The sequence below is a fragment of the Pseudorasbora parva genome, chromosome 2 (assembly GCF_024679245.1).
Source record: "Pseudorasbora parva isolate DD20220531a chromosome 2, ASM2467924v1, whole genome shotgun sequence".
Taxonomy (NCBI): domain Eukaryota; kingdom Metazoa; phylum Chordata; class Actinopteri; order Cypriniformes; family Gobionidae; genus Pseudorasbora; species Pseudorasbora parva.
In genome coordinates, this window is record NC_090173.1 from 49,450,913 (window position 1) to 49,466,231 (window position 15,319).

At 35.0% G+C, this 15,319-nt stretch overlaps 1 protein-coding gene across 2 annotated transcripts in view; it reads right to left on the bottom strand.

Annotated features, from left to right (window-relative positions):
• srebf1 (sterol regulatory element binding transcription factor 1) overlaps positions 1 to 9,594 on the bottom strand; it is a 28,166-nt gene extending 18,572 nt beyond the window's left edge. For both annotated transcript variants that reach the window (XM_067423117.1, XM_067423110.1), the window contains exons 1-2: positions 9,188 to 9,594; positions 3,913 to 4,413 (exon numbers count right to left, since the gene is read on the bottom strand). In XM_067423117.1, the coding sequence (XP_067279218.1) occupies positions 3,913 to 4,413; positions 9,188 to 9,290 (604 nt within the window). In that variant the 5' untranslated portion in view covers positions 9,291 to 9,594. The remainder of the gene's footprint in view (positions 1 to 3,912; positions 4,414 to 9,187) is intronic.
• Positions 9,595 to 15,319: the final 5,725 nt, after the last annotated feature.

Below are 15,319 nucleotides of genomic sequence, written 5' to 3' on the forward strand. Positions count from 1 at the left end.
TTACCAGCCATCTGGCGATTGTCATCACTTTATCTACATGCCATCCCCGATCTTTACTTTCATTTGGCGCTTGGCGAGTGTTAATTTTAGGCCCTGTGTATGCCCAAGCAGTATCTGCGTTTTAACCAAATTAATTAAAATATACAGTAATATGTTGTTGCCAGGTCGCTTGTGGCACAGGGATCAAAACTCAGTTTTTTTTTTATTTTGAATAAATCTTGAGCAGTTCATGCTCTGGATTACATAATGGTCCCCTTTACACCTAGTAATGACATTAGACGACACGAGAATTTTCATAACGGTACGGTTACCGCATGGTAACACTTTATTTTAGGGTTCAATTCTCACTATTGTAGATACTAATGCGTACTGTAAATATTTATGTAAATTATGTAGTTTTTCACATTATATATCCTCTATATTATGCATGTATGTTAAGCACTGGAATTCCTTGTGTGCTTGAATAGACTTGTCTGATAACACACACAGACAGACACACACACACACACACACACACACACACACACACACACACACACACACACACACACACACACACACACACACACACTAGAAATACATAACTCAATTCACCCAGATTGAACTTTGATCTACACTAGTGTGATGCTGTATTCTCTCTTTGACCTGGCGGAGACATTACCTAAGCCTCGCAACGATAAGCAGAATGAAACGAAACGATAAAAGCATATGCAAAGAAAGAATGTGGGCTGGGCTTCTTTACACATGAACACGGAGTATGATAAAAAGTCACTAGGTGACCAGGACTGACATCAGTGACTTCCGACAGACCCTTGAACTCAAATCACCCCTTCATAACGAATCACAGCTACCTGAAGGGAACTGCTGACATGATGTGACTGGTCAAAGGTGATGCGTTTTAATGGGCATTACTCATGATCATGTGAATAATCATTTACACAATAGACCACATAATCTCGAAACACTTTTAGAGAGTCATGACACAAGCTCAATCAAATATGTCACTGAACAGATTAAAAACGAGTATAAACACAATGAAATCACTGTAAAACTATGATAACAGTAGGACAAGCTGATTTAACCAATATTGCCAAGCCCACACATTTTCTTTAACATGGTTTATCAAAACTATCTTAACTTGAAAGTTTCATTATATGGTTGTTCACTAATATTTCATTGGATAGGAATCAAATACCGCACGTATGAAGCTGGTCAAATTAAAGACTAAAAAAAAAATTGTATTTGGCAGTTTAAATCCCACTTCATTGCAAGGCTATTCAGAGATCTACTGGTATAAGAAAAACACGTAAAACATTTGGATGGGCTTAGAGTTACTTTCCCCACATTATATCAGATGCTTTGGTTACATAGTAGTTATATATTAATTAAAGACACGTGTTAGAAAGTGCGACCAATTAGCTTATCAGTTAGTGACTCACACCCTTTGAGATGAAGTGCCAATAGATGTAACTGACACATTTATGGTACAAGACGAGATATGTTTTATGTTCACTGGTAGCTCAGGCACATCGTCAGGTAATACATACATCATACATCATACAATACATACCTCATTTAAGTGGAATATCACAGAATTTGGCAATTTTTGGATGAATAAATCCAAAGTAGAGCCGTAGAATGATTCATTTAACCATTAGCTTTTATCCAAAGCAAATCAATCTGATCTGGATGCAAGTTAGTCGTGGTTTTCTCACCTTTTTTCTCAAAATGTTGCTTTTATCATGAAACTTACCCACATTTATTGGTGATAAAAAAAGAACACATGAATCTAGAATAAAACAGAGGGTCTGTTCTTTTTTTTGATACATTTTATGTTCAGATATTCTGTGGGCCATGAAACTTGAAAATGACCAAAAACACTGGCGGCGAATGGCAAATTTCATGTTTACATTCACTTAAACGACTGTTTCTGATGATCCTCGACAAGACTGACATTTTGACATAATTGTGTGTGAATTTCCGCGCGCTGAGATGTGTGCACATTGCGTGTTCACATCTGAGTCATATACACCGATGCCGAAATATCTCAGACGAATAAAATCTCGGGCTCTACTATTAACTTTAGCATTTGCCTAAAACTCCTAATTTACAGCTTATTAATAATTTAATTGTAAAGTAGTTGTTAAGTTAAGGTACTGGGTAGGATTAAGGGATGGTCATGTAGAATAAGGCATTAATATGTGCTTTATAAGATACCATTTTTTCAGAACCGATCCGATATTAAAAATTCTGAGTATTGGTCGATACCGATACTAAACCGATCCGATACCAATGCAGTTTTGTTTAAAAATTCTATGTAGAATTTCTAAATCCAATTCTAATCTGTTGAATTGAAAATCACTCTTTTGTGAGTTAAACACAATCAACTAAATACAGACTTCATTATTAAGAAAAATAAGCAAATAGAAAATAATAATATAAAATCACAATCTATGACAAAAATAGCCTCTTACTAGGGCCTATAGATGGTGAATAAATTAGATTAGCGAATAATTCAGCAGCAAAAGTTACAAAATCACGAGTGCACAATAATATAATATAAATTAGTATAAAATCTAAACATTTAGTGGGGGAAAAATAAAGGAAGCTGTAAATCTGGTAAAATGTTACATAAAATATATCAATGAAAAACAAGTAAATATATTTATAGAAATAGGGCCTATATCAGGGCTATTCAAATCTTACCCTGGAGGGCCAATGCGGTGCAGAGTTTAGCTCCAACCCTGATCAAACACGCCTGAAAATGCTAATCAATGTCTTCAGGATCATTAGAAAATCACAGGTGAGTGTGTTTGATCAGGGTTGGAGCTAAACTCGGCAGTGCATTCGCCCTCCAGGTTAAGATTTGAATAGCCCTGGCCTATATACTAAGAAATGACATTTATTTTAAATGTATAGTGCATCTTTTTAATGAGGCAGCAACATATTATAGATATGTATAGAGGGCAGAACAAGATAGGCTATTATTAAGGCTTTCATAGCGCAAAAGTATTATAATATAGAGCGGCACAAAGCGCGTATGCGCATCCCGTGCGCAGGATGATGCGCTTGAAGTAACACGGAGTCACATGCTCACAATGAGAACTTCAAAACAAGATACAGACGCGTAGTGTATCTATGCGGTATTCTCATAAGCCGTTTATTTTAACAGCTTAACATTTCAGTTACTGTGTGTGAAGAACATTACAATAACTAGTCCAGTGTTGTGATCTAACAGACAACCGGTAGAAAGTAACACGATTTACAATAAACGCCAGCACGATAAAGTCATTTTATGAGAAACCATAGAGCGTTATCTACAGATCAAGCACAATAACAGAAACAATAAATAATCTTTGGAGAGAGTTTCATCGTGTTGACTGTCGTAACCGAACGCGACACACAGTTTAAAGCTGAACGGGGAGTGACTGAGCCACAGCGGAGGGAAGCATGCATTGAACTGAACGTGAACTTGAATTTAATGACTTCAAAATTCATCTACTCACATTAAACGATGGAATGGCTTCAGAACAGTTATAATATAGTGCACGAATCGTTGATGATGCTTTATAATGTTTCTGTGCCTTTTGTGGGGCGCTGGGGCTTAACAATAACACAGAATATTATGCACACAGTATCGAATTTGGCTCCGTCCTGTCTGTCCGATACCCGATCGGTGCATCCCTATAATAAACAGACAATATCCTAGTAATATGAATGCTAATAATCAACTAGTTCATAGCGAGAAGTGAACCCTAAACTAAAGCGTTGCTGAAATATTTTTTTTTTATTTAACATTAAATATTATGAAAATGTATTTGAAAATGAATTACATGTTTTTTATTGGGCCCTGCATTTGTCAGCACATAATTTAGACACATTATCAAGAAACATTGCGCCAGGAAATCTCACCAGTATAACCGTTCTGGATGGGGTAAGTGACCACGGGCTGCTGCTGCAGTTGGGGTGTCGGTGAGCTGAAGAGGACCTGCTGGGTGGTGCCGAACACAGGGCTCTTCCCGGATGGGGCAGGTTGGCTCTGAGCTGCCGGGGTGGATGGGTGGAGGCTGGGAGATGGAGCGGGTTGAGCTTTGGGCTGCGTGGTTTGCAGTGTCGCAGGGCTGGAGGTCACCTGTGCCAGAGGAGACTGCTGGAAAGTAGGAGGGTGGAACACCTTGTCCGGCATGGAGGAGCTGCGGGTGATGGGGGGGCCCAGTAGGGCGTCCAGGTGCGGGCTGCTGCTGAGGATGGAGGAGGTATTGGTGGGTGTAGAAGAGGCGGGTGGAGGAGAGGAAGGGCTGGAGTGAGGCAGGGCTGAGAGCTCCTGCGTGGGGACTGCGGGAGCAGGAAATGACGTGTGATCGAACAAGCCTCCAAACTCCATGTCCTGGTTGTTTATAAGCTGGAGCATATCTGTTAAAACACAGAAACAGAGATGGATACAATGAGCAACAGGAGAAGCTTTAGGGGCAGTGTTGCCAAAGCCAGCTACATTAACACTGTAGCAGTGGGCTGTTCTTCAGGTCTGCGGGTTGAAGCTACCACAATAATGAGATATTTAGTCCTGGGAATGCGAATTTTAGTTGGGGAACCCCACCAAAAAAAACCTCAAAAACATATTTTATTATTAATGTATATACATTATTAGTCATTAAAGGTGTACTATGTAAATTTTTTGCAGTAAATTACCAAAAACCAGTAGGCCAGTGTTATATATTTTGTTTAGTTGAGTACTTATAATATCCTAAATGTTTCCAACTATTTGTAAATCGTGAGACAATTGCTATATTTTAACCAAGGACCCGGGACGTGTGAGGGAGTCGCCTGTCAATTGAGTCATATCTGCGTTACCCTCGGTTTCCGGATTTATTTGGCAGAAGCGTTTCACTCTCTCTGAGCTCAAACTCGACGTCAACAAACTATGCCTTTTTTTTTTAATAGGCGCCCTCTAGAGGACGGAAAAGCTACATTGTGCACATTTAATAAATAATTGATGCCTCCTGAATGACTCTGTGACTCATTCATTAAGACCGTGTCTTACCGCCACCTACTGGCTGGTTTAGTTTAATATTAATAAGTATCACTTCATTTGTACCATCATTGCATATGTCCCTTTTTTTATTAAATGCACAGGAAAATCAATTTAAGGGGGTAAATATGTTCCCTCAACAGAAAAGGTGTATCTGTGGAAGAGAGGGGTACGCAGAAGGATGTTAAATGAATAGGGGTAAACCACTCTAAAAAGTTTGGGAACCACTGTCCTATTTGAATCAATTCCAGAGGATCTCAATGTGACTCCATGAGTAAACTGAGACACATTGTCAGTGTTACTTTGCATTCAGCTGATTTAAAAAAAAAAAAAAAGTTGTATTTTCTACAAAGATCTTCCACCTTATTTGTGACCCTGGACCACAAAACCAAAGCCTGACAAGCCAGACCCACATCAAGATGTTTGGTCTGGAAACTCACCATAGACAGGGCTCAATCCGAAGGGCGGGATAAACGGTTGTCTTTCAAACTCCCTCTGCACGCGATAGGTTAGCGCTACACCAACCAGAGCAACGAAGGTGAAACTGAGCTTGTTGATAGATTAAACATTCGTCGTATCCGGTCGGCTAAACTCAGAACACATCTTCCCTTTTTAAGAATGACTTCAGTGCCGTTCTTTGTTCTTTTCTCAGAGAAAAGCTTAACTTCAAGTCTTCCAGAGTCACGGTCAAAGCTGATTCGAAAGACCGCCGTTCGCCAGTTTCTGTGTTTACTAGAAGCACACAAACGCAACTCGGCCGTCGTCATTATGGCCCCGCCCACCGACTCTATACACGATGTGATTGGCCCGGCAAGAGTTAGGGGAATACAGCTCAGAAGGGTATTGAGAGTTGCTAGACGTCACTTGCGGGCAGATTAAATTAAGGGTCAGTTTTTTATGTTTTTTTTTTTATTTAGATTTTCACATCATCTGAAAGCTGAATAGATATGCTCTCCATTGATGTATGGTTTGTCAGAACAATATTTGGCCAAGATACAACTATGAAAATCTGGATTCGGAGGGTGCAAAAAAAATCTAAGCATTGAGAAAATCTTTAAAGTTGTCAAATGAAGTCCTTAGTAATGCCTATTACTAATAATTATACATGTTCTATATATTTACAATAGGAAATTTACAAGATATCTTCAAGGAACATGATCTTTACATAATATCCTAATGATTTTTTGGCATAAAAGAAAAATCTATAATTTTGATCCATACAATGTATTGGCTATTGCCACACACATACCCGTGAGACTTATGACTTAAATTATTTTTTGCTCCACAGCTCCAGGGTCACATTTGTGTTTGAGGTATCTGTACATTTCACAGTCGTTTCGAAGTCGTCAAGATGTGCGAGATCTAGAGCACAAGCTCATTTTCACACACTCATCGGGTCGGATCTCTGCGACTCTTCCACCCGAACACCTGCACTAAACCATGGCACATTCAGCTCATGTCTGTCTGGATTGCACTCAGTTCGAGACTGGAGATGGTGATCTGACTGCAGAGTGACCCATTACAGAGTTTCATCATTCAGGGCAACTCCTCTCTCACACAACCATTCAAGATCCTTCATTTTACAGCCACCCTCACCACTGAGCCGAGTGAATAAAACACATGCACGCCACCTCAAATGATTAAACTATTCGTTTTGAAGCTCAAAAAAACTGTAGGCCACAAAAACTGTCTTTTATATAAAAGCTTGATAATTAAGGATAACAGTAGGTGACCATTTATCAGAATCATATCACATTCATCTTGTTGTGCCAGCGTAATTACATTGTAATGATCCTGAATTAGCTCAAATTTAAATAGGCAATTTACTTTAGACACCCAAAGGCACAAATTAATTTATAATCTCGAAATGAAAGTAAAAGCTTTTTGTACATTATAGTTTAAGAAAATATATATTATTAGAAAAAAGCATTGTAATTATTAGCAAATTAATTTGAATTAAATAATACATTATACTTATTTTGATCTGAGATAAAATTTAATGCACAGATTTATCATTTAATTATTATTCGTGTTATTATTTTCTTCAATCAGAGTAGATTTTTTTTTTTTTTTTTAATAATACAATTTTAGATGATAAAATAATACATTATTATTCGGATCTGAAGCCAGGAAATAAAGGTATATAATTATTATATATAATTTAATATATAATTTGTTCTTATTTTTTTTTCAATCAGAGTATTTAAAAAATACATTAATAATATTAATTAATAATAATAATTATAATTATTAAATACATAAATACATATTGAGATCTGTAATAAAGAAATAAAAACAATCCGAGGATAATATTATTATTATTATGATGATGATCTGGAAATAAAAGTATCTTTTATCATTTATTAATATATTATTCATGTATTTAAAAAAAAAATAGTATTTTTTAAAATAAATTATATTGGGATCTGTGATAAAGAAATAAAAACAAGTAGCGTTTAATCAGTTTAAAAATAATAATAATAGTATAATTACTATTATATTATAAAATAATACATTATTATTGGGATCTGGAAATAAATAGTATCTTATGGACAGATATTATATGCAATGTAATATATTATTAATGATTTTTTAAAATCAGATTATTTTTGTAAATACTTCATTTATATTGGGATCGGAGATAATAAATAAATAAATCTAAGTATAATCAAAACAAAAATAATTATTATATAATTATACTTATATTGGGATCTAAGATAAATAAATAAATAAATAAATCAGAGTATAATCAAAACAAAAATAATTATTATATAAGTATACTTATATTGGGATCTAATTTAAAGAAATAAAAAAGAAGTGTAAATTCATTAGAATTATTATTAAATAATACATTCAAAACATTGGGATCTGTAATAAAGGAGAAAAAAAGAATACAATCAGTATATAATAATACTATATATTATATTATTAGTATTTATATTAGATTATAAAATTATACATTAATAGTAATATTAACTGAAATAAGGAAATAAAAAGCATTGTGTGCACAAATATTATATATAATATATTAGTCAGGATATTATTTCTTTAAATCAGAGTATAATCCATATAATAACAATAAGTATTAGCATTAACAAACAAACAAAAACACATAACTATATGAAATAATAATTATTATACAGTTAGTGGTGGTACTCTGCTGGAAAGTTAACAATGTAAAAAACTGAAGTGGTCAAAATGTGTTTTCCACACGCGACCTCATATAGCATTAAACTCCTTCAGTCTTCGCACAAGCATGGCGGCGGCCGGTGTGTTTGTATGAGGTGATCGCGCTCGGCCAATCAGAGGGCCAGAAAGCGCCTCGCGATGCCGCGCAGCGCGCGCGCGTGCTTGAGGTTACTATCGGGTACCGTCCGCTCAAGCGCAGGGTTACTGTCGGTCACTACTTCACTTACATCCACCGCGCATTCATCATTTAACCGTCATCACACAGATCAATTACTACTAAAGGGTAATAATAACGCAAATAATAACGTACGTAAACGTAAATAAATAAACAAAATCAGATATGGTCACAATACATGTGTCGAAATGTATTGAATGCATTTCGGTATGTGATACAGGACTGGCGTTTTGTTTTAATACTCTTAATATTTGATATGTTTTTTCAATATAATGGCTCAAATGCGAGTTATGAGAGAAATGTGTTGGTAGGTCAGAAGAATATATAGGGAACGGCCGATAGTAACCTCGCGTGCAGGCTGGAGGGGGCGGGTCCGCTCACAATATAATGACACCCTGTGTTTTCATGCTCATTATCATCAGATTCAACACACAAAGCGCCACTAAACTATTAATCTGAGTGCAAATAAGGGTCCCAAGCATGTGATATATGTTCCCCTGGCTGAAAACACGCGTCCAACTTGACTGACACTGTCAGTCTCACGGTGTTAAAGAGGACACCGTTTCTTCTGTGCAGAACAAGCGTCCTATATGCCGACACAGAGCATGCATGCAATAGCTCAGATGTTTTCTCTCTCTCTCTCAGTTGTATATTAACGTTACAGACATGTGTGCGTCTAACAGCACTATCGATCAATTACTGTAAGTGTGTATCCGTCCCCAAGCCGCAAACACTTGATTCGCTTCGTCTAACCTGCCAACCGGCACTGCGAGTGTAAACAAACGAGCTCTTACCATCGATGTCACTGAGCAGAGCCGTGTCAATATCACTAGGATCGTGTAAAGACATGCTGGAGTCCAGGGTGTCCAGTGTCGAGTCGTCAAAAGACAGATTCATTGTCCTCAAATGCGCTTCCAAGCTGACTTCAAAAGTGTTCAAGTCCCAGCACTCACTCACACAACAAGAGGTATTCCATGTAAACTAGGAACTTCTTGCACTCATCGAGCATTTAGTGGCGTAGTTTTCGTAGGATACGTCCACTTGTTTTTTGTTTTGTTTTTTCTGTTTCTTCTTTCTTACTGATTCAGTCAACTATCTGCTCGCGTTCGTTTCCATACTACCGCACAAGGCAAAGTTGACTTAAGAGTTTGCTTTGCACATTAGCATGCTAACACAGAGAGCTGGGCAAACCCAAGACGGCTATGGGTGATTGACACGCCTCCCGACCAATCAGAGCTCTTTTCGTTGACGCTCCTTCACATGGAGTGCGCGTTCTCATACTGCCGCTGCATTTACTTGAGATGTACATTTTACTCTAATTTTAGTCAATATAGAGTAACTTTTGTATTATTATTTAGATTTATTGTTGTTGTTACATATATTATTATTCATTGTATGGTTTGTGTATAAATGATTTGCCAGCTTAAAACAAGTTAATAATTATTTCCGACCTTTTCTGTTAGTACGCTGGGAGTCAATATGTGTAAAACGAGTACAGGAAATATTTTCAACAATATATATATTGTTTTACTATAAAATGCTGAACGTTTTTGTTTACAAAATTTCAGTCACCAACTGCATGTTGCAGTTGCGGTGGGCTTGTCTCCGTCAGCCAATCAGATTTGAGCGGAGGTGGGAACTTAGCCATCAAGTTAGTCTGAGCTGCAGTGATGACTCCGCCTGTAGAACCAGAGAAACCAACCAATTGGGAGCCAGAAAGCGAGTGGGGTGATATGACGTCACACATGTGGCTCTGTGATTACATCATGTATTTCTCGTAGAATAAGGATAATATAATCTAACATTACCTGAACGGGGATTAATATTAAAATCTTATTTTATAAATGAAGCTTTTGTTAAAACGGAGGAAAAATGAAATAAACGAATCAAATATTAGGCAAAGTTGAGACTATCCACTTGAAAAATGAAAATAAATACATAAATTGTTTAAGGTATAACATAGGATGCATTGATCTGGCCTAAATAATCAGTCGACCTAGTGTCTACAAAGTCAAGTTATTTTATATGTCGGTGAACTCGCATATAGATAACAACAAACATAAGTGAAGTGGGTCAATGACCGAGAGTAGCACCTCCGACTAACTGCAGGAAAATGGCTGAAACCAAGGAGAAGGAGCCTGAAAATATATGGCATGGCTTGTTCGTGAGGTGCGTGTCTGCAACTTCATCCGTGTTAAAGGCACAAAGAAAAGTGCCGAGGCTTCAGTCATTTATCCATGAAGCTCTGGAAATTAGTAATAATTAAAAATGTGAGTCCTCATATTGATGCTCCTCCTGTGAAACAAGAAGTCATGGATGGACAGTTTCATGCTCACCCTGGTGTGCTAAAAAATGGGAATATATACTTAATATATATTTTAATGATAAAAACAATTCTAGGGGTGCCAATGATTGTGGCCAGCATGTATTGGAGAAAAACATTTAATAATAATGTGATTTGTGTACTTTGAATCTGGAGAGATTCTGTATGTGATCTCTTGTCAGGTGTTCTCCAAACTCATCATAGGAGGAGACTCAGAACTCTTATCTTAGCAAAAGGAATAATATTTAATAAAATGATACCAATAATTATGGCCAATGTGTTTAGGAGAAAAACATTTATTTCAGTATGTGATTTACCCCCACTTTCAATTCTTGTACTTCAATGAAAGGTTAGATTTTTGTGAATTTTACAAATGAAAGATCAAAAGGCTAAACAATGCAAAAATATTTTTTTGCTATCTTTGATCATATTTACTAGGGGTGCCAATAATCCCGACTAGGACTGTATTGTATTTCCATTTGTCATTTTACCCCAATATAGCCACTCACAATGTGTCATTTTTATTTGTCAATAAAAAAGTTTTTAATATGCTGTATTTGATGGGAGACCACCAGAGCCAATTAAAACAAAATTATAAATCTGAAGAAACATTTAACGTCTTTTATTTGGTTTAAAATGAAAGTAAGTAAGTACTTTTTCACAACTTTTTTTCACAGCTAACCTTAACATTATGGAACATTTATTAGGTGCACTCGTCAAAATGAATCACACAGGGAAATGTTTGCATTAAGCAAATTAATCACTTTAATAAAATATTTTGGATTAAACAATAAATCTGACCATAGGAAACTATTACATTTCATTATTCTAGAACACATTTAAGACATTATGAGGTAAATAATCAAAATAGTTTTAATGACTTTTAATGTCACATGATGGCAACATTCATTTTAGCAGTTAATCCAGATAATGATGAAAGCGGAGCTCTTTAGAATAAGCAAGTTCTTACAAAGAAACAGGTACACTCTCCTTCTTACAAGTAATTCGAAGGCTGAAATCAAAAATAGATACTGCAGATTAACCCTAATCTATTTATTATGACATTATGGCATAACAAACGCTGTTCATAGATATCTTTCGAATGGGAATGGTTAAGAAACTAATCGGGCCATTATTGATTTAGCTCTGAACATGATGCATTTTCAGTTTAATCAAAGCCACAGTGACTTACACCTTCAATTGAAGTAAAGCACATACACTCCTCCACACTGTAAAAAAATATATGTTCAATAAGTTATGACAACATATGTTTTTACATTGTTTGAACTCATCAAAATAAGTTAAGCAATGTTAAACTTGTTTTTATTAGTTATACAAGATGTAACTCATTTTTTAAAGTCAGTTTAACATAATTTAAGTTGAAATAACTTAAACATCCAAGTCGATTCTACTGCAAAAGTTCAAAATTTGCCTTTTTTTTTTTTACAGTGCAGTGTTTCACACATTGAACTGCTGATTTGACTGATTTAGGGGGATGATGGAGGTTTGCAACAGGTTCGATTAACAAAGTTCAAGCCCTTGCCTTACCATCATTATTCGTTAAACATTTGAGGCATTTGACTGTAACATGCATCTAGCTGCAGTTACTTTAAGACTGAAGTGAACATCTTCCTTAAACATTAACCTCAGTTTGTTGGGAAGATAGCAGTGCAACATTGAGCATGATTAAAACTGTACGGTACAGCTGTTAGTGACTGGAATGCGAAGTAACAGCAATCCTGCAATTCGCACGGAATATCTTTCGTGACGAATCACCAATAAAGAGGGACGCAATTAAAGGTACACTATGTAAAAAACTAAATTGCATGCATTTTACGGAACATTGTTGGCTTTGCCTCTGTGTAACTGTGAGGATGTAAATTACCCTTCACAATAGATCATGCTTTTACAATGAACTCTGATAGAGAGCTACATGTCTGTATCTTTATAAAAAAAAATACTTTACTCGCGCCATCTCCGTGTCACTTTTACAACTTTTAAAATCCCTTAGTTTTCTCCATCTCTGAAAAGCCAAGTTAATGTTGGTTCTTGTTTTATGACGAGCTCTATTTTTGCCAACAGACTTTCCTAGGTTCAACATTTGTTTAAAACGGGTGATTATCAAACTTTCTTGCTTTTTTTCACAACTAACCTCAGCCTCTCCCACACATACACAAACATAATTTCCTACGAAAATGATCCCGACAGTTTTAAAATATAAACACGTAAGCATTTGTAAACTCTAACACTCAAAATAAATAATTGGTTTGAGTAGGGTAAACTCAGACAAATTTGTTCAATCAAATTAACTTTCATGAGTATTTAAAGCTTTATTTTTCTAAGTTTTCGAAACTGATACATTTTAAGTCATCTGAACTGTTTCATTGGTTTGAGTTTTATGAACTTGTCTCTTTTCATTTAGAACTGAAACTGGGCTGTGATTTCTATTTCCCAGCATGCTTTGCCACAACACTCAAAAGGAAGAGTAAATGCCAAAATTAAGTGTTATATTATGTTTTGTGTGGGTGTTAAGATTAATGTTAATTGGGAGATTTAGAAGTGTTTTGTTTTGTTATACTTGTTCAGAAGAGTTTCTGTTATTTTTGGAAGGTGTACCATCATGATGAGTGGAACATGAGCATAGTAAAAAAAAAAAAAAAAAAAAAAAAAAAAAAATTATATATATATATATATATATATATATATATATATATATATATAAATTATCTATAATGTCTTATTCATTTAGCTATTGCAATGCTATCAAAGCATTGTGTTAACTTTTATTTAATTAAATTAACTATTATATTATTATATATTGATTATTAGGGAATCAGGGTGTAAGACAAAAACACACTTTGGAAGAAGGATTGATGTCGAACAAAACATAGTGTACATAAAGTTACATAGTGTACCTTTAAACTTTGACATTTTACACCAAGTTAATAAAACTCATTAGTACTTTACACACTTTCCTACTGTATATACACATTTATGTATATGTATCGATACATATTTTACAAAAGACATTAGGCAAATATAATTCTTGGTTAGGTCTAGCAAAGCATAAAATAAGACTTCCATTCATCCATTCCATTTTTTCATACTGAAATCAATCAGGAATCTGACAAAAGATGTGGGAGAATCTTACTAAGAAATATGTCATATTTCACCTCAAAACAAACACAACAAAATTGTATGAACATATTTGTAAAATGCTTTTAAATGAAGTATCTTATGCTCATCAAGGGCAGTGTATCAAAAATACAGTAAAATTGTTTAATATTAATATTTGAAATAACTGAATATGTGAATATATGTTAATGTGTAATTTATTTCTGTGATCAAAGCTATATTTTCAGCAACATTACTCCAGTCTTCAGTGTCACATGATCCTTCACAAATCATTCTAATATGATTTAATGCTCAAAAAACTTGTTCAAAACTTGATGCTGCTTCATATTTTATTTTTCGATTTTGGGATGAAATATGACTCACATCTTTCTTGACTTAAAAAAAAAAAAACAAAAAAAAAAAACATGAGCCTGTTCCAGGAAATCATATATCACAACCAAAATTAAGATGCATTTTTCAAAAGCATATGTTTTTGTATGTTTGTATCACTGCAGACACCAGGGGCCTCATGTATAAAACTTCCCTTGTTTTTTTTAGATTCATAAAACCCTACGTACGGCAGAACGCCTAGCTTTACGGTGCATAACCTCATCTGCATATCATTTCCAAATGAATATTCCTATCTGCCTGACACTAGGTTTAATGATAAAAGATATTAAGAAAATATGAGATACAGACTATATGTGCCATCACATTACATTGCTAAAAATCATTCAGTATCCTTATCTTGTTTTAGAATAATTAAATCAAAGGTATATAAAATACTTTTCAGAGAAGAGTTATTTCCTTCAAATTCAGTGGTATATTTTATAATACTGGAAAGGCCACAAAAGGGGTCATTATTAGGCTAATGTCTGCATTATACCGTCTATGTTGCTAAACCATCTGCCTAGATGGAGTCAAGTCTGCATCATTTATCATTATTTGAGTGAAAATATTTAAAGCGAAATTCAAGCAATGTTCGCTTTAGTAAAACACAGCATGCCACTGGAAAAGTGTTCAAAATCTGCGCACACATTACAAAGATTTGTTTGTTGTAACTTCTGGATAATGATTTCATGTAATTTGAGTGCATAACTCTATTAATGAACTTGTTATCTAAATGTGTTTAACATTACTAATTCGCTCATACCAGTACACACAGTCTACATATTTACGCCTACATTATTTTACAGTGTCCTTGTTACATATGTTACATACACTTACTTTAGTAATAACAGTAAATTATGCATAATTACATGCAACTAAACCTCAACCAATACCTAATCCTACCATAACCCTATAGTAACTACATGTAGGTAATTAAGACTTTATAATTACACTGTCAGAAAGGCACCTTAAAATAAAGGGTTCACTTTTTTTAAGGTGTCCTTGTTACATTTTAATTATATAATGAAGTACTGAATAATATTAATTAACTACATGTACTTACTATAGGGTTAGGGTACAGTATACTACTATTACTATA